The 17,151-nt window shown below is 45.0% G+C and overlaps 1 protein-coding gene across 1 annotated transcript; it reads left to right on the plus strand.

Annotated features, from left to right (window-relative positions):
• Positions 1–15,385: 15,385 nt before the first annotated feature.
• Positions 15,386–15,961, plus strand: LOC311077339 (ras-related C3 botulinum toxin substrate 1-like; the record flags this gene model as incomplete). Its single annotated transcript, XM_084105720.1, has 1 exon — positions 15,386–15,961. One exon carries the CDS (start codon positions 15,386–15,388, stop codon positions 15,959–15,961), a length of 576 nt encoding a protein of 191 aa, XP_083961846.1.
• Between the last annotated feature and the right edge of the window lie 1,190 nt (positions 15,962–17,151).

Raw genomic sequence — 17,151 nt, forward strand, 5'->3', positions numbered from 1 at the left:
ACACGTCTTCCAAGCCGCCTGCGATGTACACTTTGCCTCTTTTATTAATTTGTTAAACAATGTTTTTGAATAAAGCTGTTTTTAAAAATGTTTTAGACAATTTTCAATGCTGAGGAGTAAGCTTCTATGTAATATTTTTTCATCCTCACAGTGCGTTGGTTATGTGGTGATGCGCTATGAAATTATTGCGTGGCAATTTAATTATAATAGCCTATCAAGTTAATAATAAATGTAGCCTAGGCCTTCCCTAATAATAATAACTCAATAATACTAATAATAATTTAATACATAAATTGGAAATGCTAAATCATCTTGATATTGATAGCTGATGCTTGTTTCGACAATCTGGATACATGATATCGTCTGTAGGCGCAACTGCGCTATTCGCGCATATTTCACACGTATAGTGTGAGCCGTTAAGTCGCAGCTCGACTTTCGGACCGTACAGTGTGAGAACATAAATCCTGAGCTTTGGCTTTACATCGCATGCAATCTATTTGTTCAGAGTTCAGTATATGTACCTTGTTGAAATCTCACAGATGTCGCACAGTGTATGCCCGTGGCAGAAGTTAGTTGTAGTTCTTGTGTTTCTCTTTCCTTCAGTGATTCTTCTTGTTAATAGCAGGTGTTCATCATTAACGCCCAATCATCACTTAATTATCTCATTAACTTTACCACTGCTTCAGTGTTACTTTAACACTCTGTAGAGTGGGACCATATATATATTATTATTACTTTTATATCAAAAAAAGATTTGGTATATACAAAGTATCTATTTGTTTTACAAAATGAGTAATGTAAGTGAGTTTGTTTTCTTGCAGGATGCAAGAGGACTCAATGACACAGCAACAGTTACAATAACAATTGAACAATTTGACTTTGATGTCTGTCTCTACAATGCACTCATTGGGGAAAAACAGGTAAATGACGTCAGGACAAGATTGATGCTTTAAACGCATGTCTGAGCACACGCAGCCATAAAACCCTCTTTCTGTCCATGCACAGGTAGGACGCTTAGACATCAAGCCTGAGGACCTACACGCTCACACTCACGATGGACACACAAGCAGCACCAAGCCTGTAGTTTACAGCATAACGTCAGGTACCCTCAACGACACACTTACATGACATACGTCCTAATCTAAACAATATATAATAATGAAATACACTCACAATCTGGTAAGTTTCTGATAATAACAAAGCATATATTGTCATTTTTGTTCCAGTCATTCCAAGTGAATTTCAGAACAACTTTGAAATTAACCAAAAAAATGGCGTCATCTCTGTGACGACAGCTCTAGACAAAGAGGGAATGGAGAAGATTGCTGTTTTCGTTCAGGTAGCAGAAGTCTTTCATGAAAACCATTAGGCTGATTGTATGAATCTGAAGGGATCTCAGTACTTTGTTTGTATATGCTTTCTAAAAAGTGTTTCCTTGTTAAAACAGGCAACTCTGCAGGATGATGCCAGTAAGACAGCTAATGCTGTGGTCCTCGTCACCATTGTGTGAAAGACAACCTGCCGGAATTTGACCAGGAGGGCTAAGCTATTATATATATCTTATAATTATGATATAATAGACAAATAAAATGTGTATGCATTTACCGATTACCACCATTTTTTGTATTTTTACATTTAGCATCTTTGCATTTTTCAAAAGTTTACTTGTCAAAAGTGTTGTAATTATCAGTTCATTTAATTTTGAAGCAGATTTCTATACATGACAGCATTAATTCATAGTTTCTTAATCCTTTAAGACATACTGTCGCTGTGTATAAATTCAATTAATTGTGCATCATAAAAGTATTTGGAGATTTGAGAAGTGAGTCTGATTCTCCTGCTATGCATCAAAGCCTCCTGCATAAAAGCTTAAAGTTCAAATGAATGCACAACTCAGACAAACTATATGTCATGTGTGTTCAACTGCAATAAAATGAGGAGATAATTATTCCTTCACAAATAAATATGTCACTTGGTTTTGGTTTATGTTTTATGTTCTTGTTTTCATGTCTTTAATTGTGTAATTCTCACAGTTTTGCTTCCTGTTTGTCATGTGATTCCCTTGCCCTCATGTATCTTGCCATGTGCTTGTCTTGTGAATGTCATGTTCTGATTGGTTGTTTTAGTCATGTGTTCTCAGTTCTGTTTTGTCATTGGTTTATTGTCTTGACTGTTCACATGTGTCTTTTTAGTCATTATTCTGTGTGTAAATAGACCTCATGTTTACTTTGTTCCCTGTATACTACATGTCAATAAAACTACACTTGATATCTTCAAACTTGCCATCAGTGGATGTACTTTAAGAAAGAAAGCTAAACCTACAACATGGACCCAGGAGTTCACCTTTGTACCTTCGTCAGGATAATCTCACCATAGAGCAAAATAGCAAAATTGTGACGTCCCAGATCCAGCCCACATCTGGAACCCGATGAAAGATGATCTGGCTAATTGCAGAGTACTCATAACTATTGGTTTTTAAAATTAAAAGAATTAAGGCAATCGGTGTCCTCAAATGTAATAAGTTAGCTTAACTTATTAAATTTGACTTTGTGTGTGACATTGTGAGCTAACAGTAACTGCAAGTGCTCTGAGTTCATTTAAAGTTTGTCATTTCACTGTTTTTACTCAATAAAGTGAAGTTTAAGCTACAGTATATAAAGTATTTAAATGCAGTGTAAAGTTAAATTGTGTATTAAGAAATATTAAGTTCAGAATACTCATAACTATTGTTTTTATAAACTTAATTGAATTGAGGCCATCAGTTTCCTCAAATGAAATGAGTTAGCTTAACTTGTTGGGTTTTACAGTGTGCTGAGATCTTCACAGATTTAATGTTTTCTTTTCTCTTCAGTTGATTTCATCTAAGGCTGTGGCTGAAGTCAGTTGTAGTTCTTGTGTTTCTGCTCGTCTCTTTTTCTGTTCTCTTCTTTCCTTCAGTGATTCTGCTTGTTAACAGGCTTATAAATGCTGAGATGACTCCATATTTAATATACACAGATTTTGTGGCTCAGATAAGGTCCAGTTCTGGTTTATTTCTTTGCTCTTGGCTGCCCAAGGGCTGCCATTCCACGCTGCATGTGGGCCAGATCATCTTTCCACGTGTGCCAGATGTGGGCCGGATCTGGGACGTCAAAATGTTGCTATGTGGGACTGGGTCTGTACTTCCGCCTATGTGACAATATGTCTGCCTTCCGCAATATAATGATGAGCTTGACCTTTCAACGTGATTACGTAATGCGTGGCGCAGTACAGCTAGACGAGCATTTCTGGTTAAAAAGTATATACATTTTAAAAAAATGTGGCTTTGAAGTAAATTTTTAGGCATGGTTTAAATGGGCACATAGTCTGTATGATGCCAGACAATACCCTAGACTGGCCCTTTGGCTCAGTATATTAATACTGAATGGTTCTTCATTTACTCAACTCAACCTTTATCTATAAATCACTTTCAAAACCATTAGTATGGACCAAAGTGCTGTCCATAAGTAGTAAATAACTCTAAAATACTAAGAAACCTAAAATAGCATCAAAACACGACACAAAGAAAATCAAACAACAAATCACTCATAGTTCTCAGACCTAATCAAACACCAAAAGCTTGATAAAATAAATGAGTCTTCAAGTCCTTTTTAAAAATGTCCATGCTTGACGAGGATTTTAAAGATAATGGTGACAGAAAAGGTGCGATCTCCACTACGCCTCAAGCGAGACCGTGGGACGGTTAGGAGCATGTTCTGAGAGGAGCGTAGGGGACATTGAGACTGATAAGGGATTAATATGTCCATTATAGGCTATGATTTCAGCGATGCGGACAACACAGAAGGAATCGCGGAATCCAGGCATAAAACCAGAATTCGCTGTATAATGTCACGGAATTTGTCTAATTTTGTATTAAACAAGGAAGCAGCGATGCACAGCTAATCAAATTCAGATCATGATATGGACTAACGTCATAATGCATCTGTTGTTTAATTGTAAATGAGTAGCGTTGTTTCATGAACTTCACACGTCCGTGGATGTGTCAGCGTCTGTGTCTGCGTCTCAAGGACGTGAACGCATCAACCTCATGTCCAGCTCGGTCCAAGACTGACAGAGATGTAACATCTTCTCATATTGAGAAGTGGCTGTTTGTTTCACTGGAGCAGCAGCATATGCCTTGACATGCAACTCCACTCTTGTTTTCTGTGGAATCGCTGTGTTATAAAATTTGAGGGTGGATTATCCTGGTCGGAGCAGCTTTTCCCAGCAGGCAATTGATGTTAAAATTGACATGAAACATTGACGTAAAATAACAGGTCAAATATGCAAATCAAACTGACTTAATATTTGATGTCGTTTTCATATATACACACTGATGGACTATCAAACATGTAGGACAATATTTGAATTTTAATAGATATTTTGGACCTACAAACACACTTCCAGATACATATGCACGCACACACTTACACAGAAGCCCAAAGCGCAGAGGACGGAAAGGACGCAAGAATGCCCATATAGGGGAAACAATGTTTTCACCAAAAACCCCCTCGACTGAGGCAATAGAAGGTTGATGTCACATGCTTTAGTTCCTCTGGAAAAAAAACAAGAAACTGCATAAGAACAACCCAGTTCCATATAAATATGACTGCATTTTTGACTGTTGGTTGTCTTTTATGTTTTACGGGTTTTAAATTTACGGGCAAAAAAACACAATGTAAAAAAAACCCTGTGAAATTTACGCTAAAAAAACGTCAGCTTGGTTGCCAGTATTTTACCGTAAAAAATATGGTAGCAACCTTACTTTAAAAAAAAAAAAAAAAAAAAAACCTTCAGCAGGATTTAAATGTGTGGTAAAAAAAACATCAGCTGTGGTTCCCAGTACTTTACCATAAAAAATACAGTAGGAACCTTTTAGTTTTCACGGGACAACCGTTATATTACATAAACCGATAAATGTTATCATTAAATTTCACTAAAGTATTAAAGTCTGCTTTATATCTTTGTAATATACTGATAACCATCATAATAACACAAGGGGTAAAAAAAAGAAAAAAACACGATGATTTAAGTATACCATTAGTTCTCTTACGAGAGTTCTCTCGTACTGCGTTTGAAAAACGCTGCGGGAAAAGTCTCTTTTCACGAAACACTGAAGCAAAAATTATCCTTTAATTTTCATATATGTAAAACGCGTTGCGGCAGCAGCAGTCAGCTGAAGCAAGACGGCTTGTCCGCTCATTGGCTGCTCTGCGGCAACTGCATAAGCCTATCGAGCGAGGCCTGAGGTGACGTCAGGCCAATGAGGGCGCTTCGCGCCCTCCTCGCCGCTTCCCGCCGAGACGGGCGTGGCTTACCTCTATAAAAGGAGCTCGAGAAGGCTGATTCACTTGATTTTAATCTCTTCAGCGAAGCGCACGCATCGCTGGATCATGGAAGCAGCGTCGTTCGAAGCAAGCACTTCAGCGGGACGAGCCCTCGAAGCCGCTGGCCAACGCCGCCTTCTACAGCCGTACCTGCTGCGCTTTCCGACGCCGATATCCTTTACTGTTGCTCTGTTTTGTGTGTGTGTGTGAGTGTTCTCGTAGCACTCACCCCCTAAAAGAGCGGCGTCTTTCTAAAGATGCCTAAATCCTGCGGGAGGGAGACAACCACGTCATCTGTGTTTCCTGCCTCGGTGAGGACCATGCAGCGCTCCCGCTCGCTGACGGCGGCTGCCCTCACTGCGAGCTTTTGCCTATGGTGGCTCTGAGGACCCGCCTGGCATCCTTTTCGAAGCCTGCATTCACCGCCGCGATGCCGCGCCGTAAGAAGCGCCGCTCGCAGCGGGTCCCGGAACCCGCTCCAGCCCGACCAAGCTCGCCGGTTCGCCCGCCAGCTTCACCGGCCTCGCCCGAATCACTTCCTGATGCTCAGCGCCCGCAGTCTGCCGCCGCTTCATCAGAGGAAGTTGTTTCAGAGGCCGCGTCGAGGGAAAAGGATTCCTGTTCTCTCCTGGCTTCAGGCAGCGAGGATTGGGCGAGCTCTGAGGATCTCGCGCCTCCTGCCCGAAAGCCCTCAGCGAGAGCCAACATCGAGACGGAGCTCATGCGAGTGGTCTGCACCGGAGCCCCCCTCTCGCACCCGGCTTGATGGTAGCTTCCTCCCCGGTGAGCGCACTTCTCCGGAATCTAAGCCCGCTCCTTTTCTTCCTGAGTTACATGAAGAAGTTGCGAAGGCCTGGAACGCGCCCTACTCTGCGCGAACGCGCTCATCTGTGTCGCCTACATTCTCCTCACTGGACAAGGCGAATGACCGAGGCTACCTCTCTCTGCCGCCGGTGGAACAGGCTATAGCGACCCATCTGTGCCCGCCCTCTGCTGGACGGCGGACTAAACCGGTGTTGCCTTCAAAAGCCTGCCGCATGACGTCGACGCTGCTCGCGCGAATATTCTCCGCCGCTGGGCAAGCCGCGTCAGCGCTACACACCATGGCTACCTTACAGATTTTCCAGGGTGATCTCCTCCGTAAGTGGGACGAGATTGGGCCTGATGCTGTCTGTATTGCGGATTTGAGGAGTGCTTCGGACCTCACGCTCCGAGCCACCAAAGCTGCCGCACAAGCCATGGGACGCTGTATGGCTTCCGCCACTGTCGCTGAGAGGCACTTATGGCTGACGCTCACGGAGATGGCCGATTCCGAGCGCACCGCGTTTCTCGACGCCCCGCTGTCTTCCGCTGGCCTCTTTGGTTCTTCTCTCTCCGAGTTCGTGGAGAGATTTACCGAAGCCCAGAAAGCGTCCCAGGCTTTCAAGCACTTCCTACCGAAGCGCTCTGGTTCCGCGACGAGTCGTGATAAACGGAACCCGCGGACCTCACAGCCTCAGCCCCCGCCTTCGGCCTCCTCTTCGCAGCAGCCACAACAGCGCAGCTCGAGACCCCGCTCTCGATCGAGCGCCCGGCGCCCCGCGCGCGCGCCGCGACCGAGGATTGCGGTGAAACCAGAGGTCCCGAAGAAGTCCTAGCCCGCCTAGGAAAGCGCAGGTGTGTGAGTCCCGTTGCGGCCGGCCTCCCACCCAAGCGCCTCGCTGTTTCAGCCCCAAGATTTGCGGCTGTTCCAGCGTTTTCTGCAAAGCGCAAGCCTGTACAAGTGCCCGCTTGCCTGCACTCAAAAGCCGTTTTTACGGCTACCCAGATATATCCCGAAAAGAGTGTGATTTCTGGTGTCCCGGCCACGGCCGATGGTGCTATAAATGTAGTGTCGATGCCCACTCCTCAGTGCCCATCCCTACACACAAGCACAGCCCTGCACTTAGGGCTCGCGCAAATAAAATCGACTCAGGTCGATTGCGCTCCCCACATAGTAAAAGTGCCCACTACTCAGTGCCCACGAACACTATGTCTATCAGATCACAGGCTCTCTGTAAAAACGAGACCTGTGAGCGCGCGCGCTGCTTACACAGGCAGCGCGCCACAAGCAGTAAATGTGCCCGCTCCCAGCCCACATCTACTCGCACACATGAGTCCCACGGGACTCTCGCAGCCCTCCCTCACTCAGCCAAGCACTGTTGTAAGGTCGAGGGCGAGCGCTCCGCCCGCTGTATTAAGCGCGCCCCCCGCCTCAAATGCCGCAGGCATAACGCCTACGTTTGTGAGCCCCGTAGCACCTCTGTCGCACGGCGAACAGAGCGCGCTCTGTATCCGGCCCTTAGCCAACCATGCAGATGCATGGGCAGCGCTTCCAGGGGTTTCGGACTGGGTCTTAGGCATTATAAAGAGAGGCTTCTCGCTACAGTTTTATCGACGCCCTCCGCACTTCACAGCGCGCGTCGAAACTTCGGTACCGCTGAAAGTAGCACACCTACTTCGCGCCGAAATATCAAAACTGATAAGCAAAGGGGCGATAGAGCTTGTTCCCCGAGCTCAAAGCGAACAGGGGATATACAGCAGATACTTTCTAGTCCCCAAAAAGGACGGCGGTATCAGACCCATTCTGGATCTAAGACGACTGAACAGAGTGTTAGTGAAACGTCGTTTCAAAATGCTCACGACCAGCAAAATTCTCGCGCATGTTCGCCGGGAAGACTGGTTCATGTCGATAGATCTGAAGGACGCGTATTTTCAAATACAGATAGCGTCACATCACAGGCGATTCTTGAGATTCGCCTTCGAGGGTCAGACATACCAGTATACAGTCCTGCCTTTCGGCTTGTCCCTGGCACCTCGTACATTTACGAAATGCATGGACGCAGCGCTCGCTCCTCTCAGACTCAGAGGCATGCGAGTGCTGAACTATTTGGACGACTGGTTGATCCTAGCCCAATCACGATCTCAGCTCGTAGAGCACAGAGCCATTTTACTCGATCACCTCGAGAATCTTGGTATCACGGTCAATTGGGCGAAGAGTTCACTGAACCCCAGTCAGACGATTCCGTTTCTGGGTATAGTTCTAGACTCACAGTCTATGACAGCGCAGCTGTCGCCACAGCGCGTGCTGAACATTCAGCGCGCAGCGAAGTCTTTCCGCCGCGGCGCTTTCACCCCGCTCAGGAAATTTCAAAGGATGCTGGGTCTCATGGCCTCAGCATCGTCAGTTCTCCGGCTGGGCTTGCTCCGCATGCGCCCGCTGCAGTTCTGGTTGAAAGCGCGGGTACCGCGCAGAGCGTGGGTGTCCGGTCAATTACGCCTCAAGGTCGATCAGGACTGTGTCACAGCCCTGGTGCCTTGGATGGCGAACGACTGGTACCAATCAGGTGTAAGCCTGGGGACTTTCTCGAGGGTGAGGATGGTGTCGACGGACGCATCCACCTCGGGATGGGGAGCGCTGCTCGAGGGCAGACCGTTCTTCGGCCTATGGTCGGAACGAGAAAAGCTCCAACACATAAACTGCCTAGAAATGCTGGCAGTACACAACGCGCTGACGCGTTTTTGTCCCCACATCAAGGACCAACACGTCATAGTCCGTTCGGACAACATGGCTGTGGTGTCCTACATAAATCGCCAGGGCGGTCTGAATTCCATATCCCTGTACAGGCTGGCGAAACGCCTCCTACTATGGGCTCAGCACAACTTACGCTCGCTGAGAGCAGTGCATGTACCCGGGCTTCTGAATGTGGGCCCGGACAGACTGTCCAGGAACAACGTTCCTACAGGCGAATGGTCTCTACACCCACAAACAGTCCGGCTGTTGTGGGAGAGATTCGGCAAAGCGGAGGTGGACCTATTCGCGTCCCACGAAAACGCTCACTGCCCCGCATTCTTTTCAAAGACCGACAGCGCGCTGTCCCAAAGGTGGCCGCGCTGCCCGCTATACGCTTTTCCCCCCGTCTCCCTCCTGCCACAGGTGTTGGAACGGGTCAGGAAAACAAAATGCCCAGTGCTGCTTGTAGCACCGTTCTGGAAGAACCAGGCATGGTTCCCAGTTCTGATGCAGTTAGCAGATATCGCTCCATGGCCAGTGCCGTTGAGGAGAGATCTCCTCTCGCAGGCCAGGGGCTCGATCTGGCACCCACACCCGGAACTGTGGTCCCTTCATGTGTGGGCGCTCAACGGATACCCGTTGGTCTCGCAGAGGGAGTCATGAATACCATCACTGAGGCTAGAGCGCCGTCGACCGTCAGGCGGCTCTACGCTTCAAAGTGGTCGGTTTTCTCCGGCTGGTGTACAGCTCGGAGCCTTTCACCCCTCGAATGTGAGGTAGCGGAGGTTCTCTCCTTCCTACAAGAGCTGTTGGATAAGGGCAGATCCCCTTCCACGCTCAAAGTGTATGTGGCGGCTATTTCAGCGTTCTCCGGTTCAACGCTGGGTCAGTCACTGGGAAGGAATGATTTAGTCATCCGCTTCCTCAGGGGAGCTAGGAGACTGAATCCACCCAGACCTCCTTCAGTCCCTATGTGGGACCTTTCTACGGTCCTCGCGGCCATGAAAGGTGCCCCTTTCGAGCCTATCCAGTCTATCAGCCTCAAACATTTGTCTTTCAAAACAGTGCTTTTGATGGCTCTCGCTTCAGTGAAGCGCATAGGCGATCTGCACGCGCTCTCTGTGAGCCCGACGTGCTTGGAGTTTGGTCCTAATGACTCTAAAGTCATACTCAAACCTAAGCACGGCTATGTGCCGAAATCCCTCAACACGCCTTTTCGGGCTCAGGTTATTTCCCTGGCTGCCCTGTCGGCGTCGAGTGAGGAAGGGGACTCGAGTTTTCTTTGCCCGGTTAGGGCTTTAAGAACTTATATGTCCCGCTCTGCTGCCTTCAGACAGACAGAGCAGCTCTTTGTCTCGTTCAGCGGACGTTCCAAAGGAACGGCTGTTTCGAAACAAAGTCTATCCAGATGGATAGTTGACGCCATAGCGCTGGCTTATACTGCCAAGGGCATTCAATGCCCGTTGGGAGTCAGAGCGCACTCTACGAGAGGCGTTGCCTCCTCGTGGGCTTGGTCCAGCGGGATTTCCTTACAGGATATATGTACGGCGGCAGGCTGGGCCTCTCCGTCTACATTTATCAGGTTTTATAACCTAGAGGTTCCCGCCTTACAGGCTAAGCTTTTGTCGGTGTAATCCATTTACAGGCGCAATGCGCTACCGACTATACTGGGCAGAACTGTGTAAGACCCACGTTTTCCCACATTAGTGCAGGCTCCCTACCTTGGCTATGTGATGTCATACTCGCGTCTGTGGACATGTCCATATAAGGACGGAGGAAACCCCTCCTGTCTTTAGACTCTCCCTGTGAGGTCATGTTAAGCCTGCGGACGCTACAGTATAGGGAATTAAGGCTCCCCCCCCTTATTCCCTGACTCTGTGTGAGTCTATCTGGTGATTATGCACTGTATGCCTGAAATAGCTTCCGGTGATCAGTGTTTTTATCCCAGCACGCACGGCGTTTTGCAAGGGGTTCCCGCAGCGTTTTTCAAACGCAGTACGAGAGAACTCTCGTAAGAGAACGTACTCGGTTACTAACGTAACCTCGGTTCTCTCTAGAAGAGGGAACGAGTACTGCGTTCCCTTGCCGTGCATTTGGTTCACTCTGGTTCGCTTCAGCGATCAAAATCAAGTGAATCAGCCTTCTCGAGCTCCTTTTATAGAGGTAAGCCACGCCCGTCTCGGCGGGAAGCGGCGAGGAGGGCGCGAAGCGCCCTCATTGGCCTGACTTCACCTCAGGCCTCGCTCGATAGGCTTATGCAGTTGCCGCAGAGCAGCCAATGAGCGGACAAGCCGTCTTGCTTCAGCTGACTGCTGCTGCCGCAACGCGTTTTACATATATGAAAATTAAAGAATAATTTTTGCTTCAGTGTTTCGTGAAAAGAGACTTTTCCCGCAGCGTTTTTCAAACGCAGTACTCGTTCCCTCTTCTAGAGAGAACCGAGGTTACGTTAGTAATCGAGTACGTTTTCCACAAACTGAGGCACATGTTAATATTTAGAAGGTGCACAGTGTCATACACACAAACACAAAACACCATCATGGTGACACACACATGACTCCAAATAATGCCATAAACATTCATTAAACAATATATGATGTAATATAAACCCCAAATGTATAAAACTGATAACAAAAACCAAGAAGAAACATAATTATTTAAATGAAATCAAATGTGAAGTGTCACACAGGGAATTCTGGGAATGTCCATTTAGAGAAACAACAGGAACAGAAAAAAGAGACGAGCAGAAACACAAGAACTACAACTGACTTCAGCCACAGCCTAAGATGAAATCAACTGAAGATAAAAAAACATTAAATCTGTGAAGATCTCAGCAGAGGAGGATTAAACAACTCCACAACCAGCATTACCAGCTTCACTTATTACTAACCAGACTGACTTTATTTATGTCAGACGTCTACAGTTCTGTTTGAGAATTAACAGAGGTTTAGATGTTGATGATTTATTGTTTCATTTGAAGTCACCATGATGGAGATCAGTGACTGCTTTAGTTGGGCTCTTGACCCTTGACTTTCTGACATTAGATTTTCTCTGCCTGCTGTATCTCTGTGTTTATAAGACATGTTGATTATGGCTAGGAAATCAGAGAGAAATTGAATCATGTGATGTTGGTTGTGTATCAGTGATGGCAATCACCATGTTTGATTCACTGAGCTCTTATAGAGTCTTATCTTTGATTATATGTGTTATTAATTTTACATTATTGATTGTAGTAGCCCTATGATTCTACAGCATGTGATCCATCATTGCTGTGATAATCAGAAGAATTTTTAAAACATTGTGTACAATAAAGGTTTGAACTGCTGTATCTTTCAGACACACACAGACATCAAGAGTCAGCGTATGAATCTCAACAATGGTGATGATAAAAGTGCAGTGCACTTGATGGAGCCTCCAATCAAAACTCATCAGTATCTCCCAGCATGCATTGCAGCAGGAATACATTATGCTGAATTGCCTTAGTATTTTCTTTTATTATTATATCTGCTTTTATTTTTTATGTTGTTTTTGTTGCAGCTTTTTAGTAGCTTGTTTTGTGATGTTTTATCTGATTATTGTGTTGATTGTCACCGTTGTTGAGATTCATACGCTGAATCTTGATGTCTGTGTTGGTTTAAATCAAGCAGTAGTTCAAAACCTTTTTTCTACACCATGTATTTTTAAAGTTCTTCAAATTATCTGTTGCTCACTTACAGAGATATTATACTCAGTAATATGAAATATTTATTTTGAATATTATAATTAATATTATCACTTTGCTCACAAAGTGAGAGATTAGACTCTTTATGAGATCAGTGAATCAGGCCACAATATGACGATGATCTCATCATTAACCTGCCATTATCACCTGGTCACATTTTGTCTCTGATTTTCATGCCATAACGTTTGTGTTATATAACCACACAGTTAAGGCAGTCAGAGTAAATCTAAAGTTAAAAAGTCAAGGGTCAAAAGCCCAACTAAAGCAAACACTCATCTCCATAATGGTAACTTCAAACTTTATTATTTTCAATAAAACATCAACATCTAAACCTCTGGTAATTCTCAATAATTAGATTACAGGAAACCACAGCTGGCAGGTTTTTATTTTTTATATAAAAGTTCAGTTCAATGTTCAATGCCATAAAACCTCAAATATTACTACCGTATTTTTTACGGTAAAGCACTTGCAAGCTGCTAGTTTTTTACCGTAAACTTTATTTCAGTGCCGTAAAAGCAAAAAAAATTCTACCGTATTTTTTACGGTAAAGTACTGGCAACCACAGCTGCCAGTTTTTTTACCGTAATATTTAGATCACTGCCGTAAAACCTAAAATATTACTACCATATTTTTTACGGTAAATCACTTTCAACCAGCTGCCAGTTTTTTACCGTAAACTTTAGTTCAATGCCGTAAAACATAATATTTATACCGTATTTTTTACGGTAAAGTACTGGCAACCAGCTGGCAGTTTTTCACCGTAATTTTTAGTTTGATGATGTAAAATTAGTAAACATTTGCTACCGTATTTTTTACGGTAAGGTACGGTAAATGCAACGGTAAGTTTTTTTTTTACAGTGTACTTCCAAAATCCGTACATTTAACAGTATATTAATGTAAAATTACATGAAATGTCCCGTGAGAGCTATTACAGTTTTTCACTGTATATAGTAAGGGTACATACCGTTAAAGGGATACTTCACCTCTGGGAAGATGAATGTGTATTTAAAATAGGTAATTTAAGTATTAGAAATGTGAAGAAAGTTTTGAATTTGGAGCTTTCTAGACTGAGAAAAGCCAGAAAATGTATTTTTGGCTTATGTGGATGAAAGACAACAACTCCCAGAATGCACTTGCTTCGCTGCCTTAGGAGGCCACGCCTACCGGTAAGAGTGCGCAGTTGAAAACAACAAGGCTAACTTAGCCTACGTGATGAGTTTGCCAGGGATTTGGCAGGGATCTCTAGAGATCGCCCAAAATGTCCGGGATTCGGCTTTTGCGTTCTACAGTCGCCATTCATTCATCATGTTTACTGTGGCGAGCAGGACGAGGCTGACGGCCGCGGGAGAACGGCGCGAGGCCGGTGGCGTCATTACTGAGACGCGCCGGGTCTCCCATCTCTCACGGAGGAGCGGGAATTTTCTTAGCAAGGGTAAAACGCACATCAACCGATCACTTGTTTAGCGTTCATGTAAACACTACATTCAGATTCACCGATCGGAATGAATTTAGTTAGATTGAAACAAAAGGTGTGCATGTAAACAATGAATGGCGACCGCAGAACGCAAAAGCTGAATCCCGGACATTTTGAACGATCTCGCCCGCCGGACAAGTCCGGGAAAAGGAAGATGGTAACCCCTACTTACTCAGCTTTCTCCTACTATTCAGCTTTCTCCACAGACCACAGAACAAGAGCCTGCTAGCTTAGCTTCCAAAGAAAGACGGCTGACACTGTGTACATTCTGTGAGTGAGATCCCACCCTCTATGAGCGGGCTGAAAACATGCGGAACAACGCCATCTACTGGCTGTAGTCTTTAGCCTCTGGCCAGAAAATCCTCCGATGACGCAAAATGACGATTTTTGCGTCATCGGAGGATTTTTTCCAGACAAAAAATACATAAATCTCTTGTCTCAGGGGGATATGAGGGTGTAAAGCATGGTAATTCGAAAATACTACAGGTTTTCTACTAATACAAAGCTTAATGCTAAATCCTGAAGTATCCCTTTAAGGAATTAACATTTTTTTTTCGTTGCTTTTTTACAGTTTTTTACAGTTAAAATTACGAACATTTTTTACAGTGTTGAAAAACCTCGGATGAGAAAAAGTTATTTTTTACTACTATTGCTTGAACTGCTTACAAGGTAATTAGCCTTTGTAAATAAACTCTCACAGCAGGTCAGGACATGAGGTTGATGCGTTCACGTCCTTGAGACGCAGACACAGACGCTGACAAATCCATAACATACTGTAAAAAAAGAGAGCTGTAAATTAACGGTAAAGGGCTGTAAATGAACAGTACATTACTGGCAACCACAGCTGCCAGTATAACCATTATTTTACAGCTCATTTTTTTACAGTGTGTGTTTAATGTGATCCTCTGTCAGTTTCTCATCTTGGCCTCACCTGCTTGTTATCTGATTATTAGTTAATTTGCCCCACCTCCTCTCCCTCGTTTTCTTCCTTTTTTCCACGTGTTTGCTGTGGATGTTTTCCTGTAGTTTTTTGTTCTGACTTTAAATAAAGCCCTTTCGTTTCTGTCTTTTCTTCCTAAACCTAACAGACTGGAGCAGCAGCACACACGTTTACATGCAGTCGACCAGCTAACTTTACTTTGTCGAGTTTGAAATTTTCCTTTCACTTTTATCGACTCCACACCTCGTTCTTTTCTGTGTGGAATCACTGTGTTATTGATTTTTTTAGGGTGGATTATCCCGGTCGGAGCAGCTTTTATTGATTCATTCCAAGATGAAGCTGAGTGCTAACAGGACAGCGTGTGAAGTGAAAAATGCAGACCATAAAGTGTGTGATCGTCGGGGACAGGGCTGTGGATAAAACAAAACTTCTGATCAGCTACACCATTGGTCATTCTCCGAGTGCGGTCCCCACTGTGTTTGATAATTATTCTGTTAATGTAACGGTTGATGGGAATCCAGTGACCCTGGGACTGTGGGATACATCAGGACAAGAGGATTGTGAGAGGCTTCGACCACTTTCCTACCCTCAGACTGATGTGTTCTTGATCTGTTTCTCTCTTGTGGATCCAGACTCGTTTGAGAACATCCGTGCAAGGTGGTTTCCAGAGGTCAGACATCATTGCCCCAACACTCCGGTAATTCTTGTTGGGACTAAACTTGATCTGAGAGACGACAAGAACACCACTGAAGAGCTGAAAAGGAAGAAACAAACCCCCATCACATACAAACAAGGTCTGGATATGGCTACAGAAACAGGAGCTGTGAAGTACCTGGAGTGCTCAGCATTAACACAGATGGGCCTTAAGACGGTGTTTGATGAAGCTGTCCGGGCAGTCCTGGACCCGTCCCCAGTGAAGAACAGAGAGAAAAAGTGTCTAATCGTCTGAACTGACTGAACACACAGCACCATCTGCAATATGAGCTCACCTGACAGGAGAAAAGCCGAGGATGATGGGAAATGTGTGTTGGGGAAGAAGAAACTAAATGCCATTCAAGAAATAATACATACTGTATGTGTGCTGTGTGAATATGGTTTATTGGTTTCATTTATGATTTAATGATAAACGCACTGGTTTATAATACATTGGTATATCTAATACATATCAGTTTTATTGTTGGTGTATTGATTTAATCAAGTATAAATTTGTTTATTCAAGTATATTTTATTCATGGGTCAGTAAAAAATAAGGATGCTCATGATGAAACATTAAAAATATCTCCTTCCCTTTCGTCAGCAGGGAACTCCGACGCCTGGTCGGGGGAGTTCCCCTGACGAATTGGGATCACGCTAGGGAGACCAATTGCCTTCGAGTGAATTAAAACGAGCCAATGAACATTGGCATGCAATATTTGCATTCCGCAGCCCGCCTACCAGCGCGGGTATAAAGCCCGGAAGCAAACATTGCATCATCGCTTTTTGCTTCGGAGCCGACCGGTTGTGTCCTCTCTGAGTGAATGAGCTTAAGATTGTATCTTTCTTACGCTCTACGAGTCTGCTGTTTCAGGAGGGGATCTCTCTGTGTTGGTGAGACGGCGCTTCAGCGACCACGCGATTCCTGTCTGCCGGCTGCGTCTACACTGTTAATTCAAAAGCTGTTTTCACAGCTGGTAAACGGTTGAGTGCGCACAGCGGGCTTGCAGTTTCCCCGCTGTGTCGCCGCGTTGGATCCCTGTGTGCTTCAGCACAATAAAGAGAGTACTTTCTTCCTGAAAGAGCAACACGAGTGAAGATCGCGTCCTTTTCAGGATGACGTTTCACTCGTGTGTTTCTGGATGCGATCGTTTCCTGTCCTCATTGACGGCCACGACCGCTGTTTCACATGCCTAATCAGTGTGTTGAAGCTGCGTTCGTGGGTGGTTCATGTTCTCTCATGAGTGCATGACCACGTCGGCACGTTGTTCGTCTCCCCTTTTTAAAGGATCGAGCCGTTCAGCGTGCCGTGTGCCGTCGAGCGCCGGCTGACAGCGCGGGTTGTCACGGCAACTCAGCGCGCGTCATTCGGCGCTCTAGATGCGCGGCCGAGACTCGTGTACCTCTACGAGGTTGAGTCCCATTTGCTTGTTCCCCAATTTAGTT

Source organism: Abramis brama, assembly GCF_963993115.1.
Source record: "Abramis brama genome assembly, chromosome: 2".
Classification (NCBI taxonomy): domain Eukaryota; kingdom Metazoa; phylum Chordata; class Actinopteri; order Cypriniformes; family Leuciscidae; genus Abramis; species Abramis brama.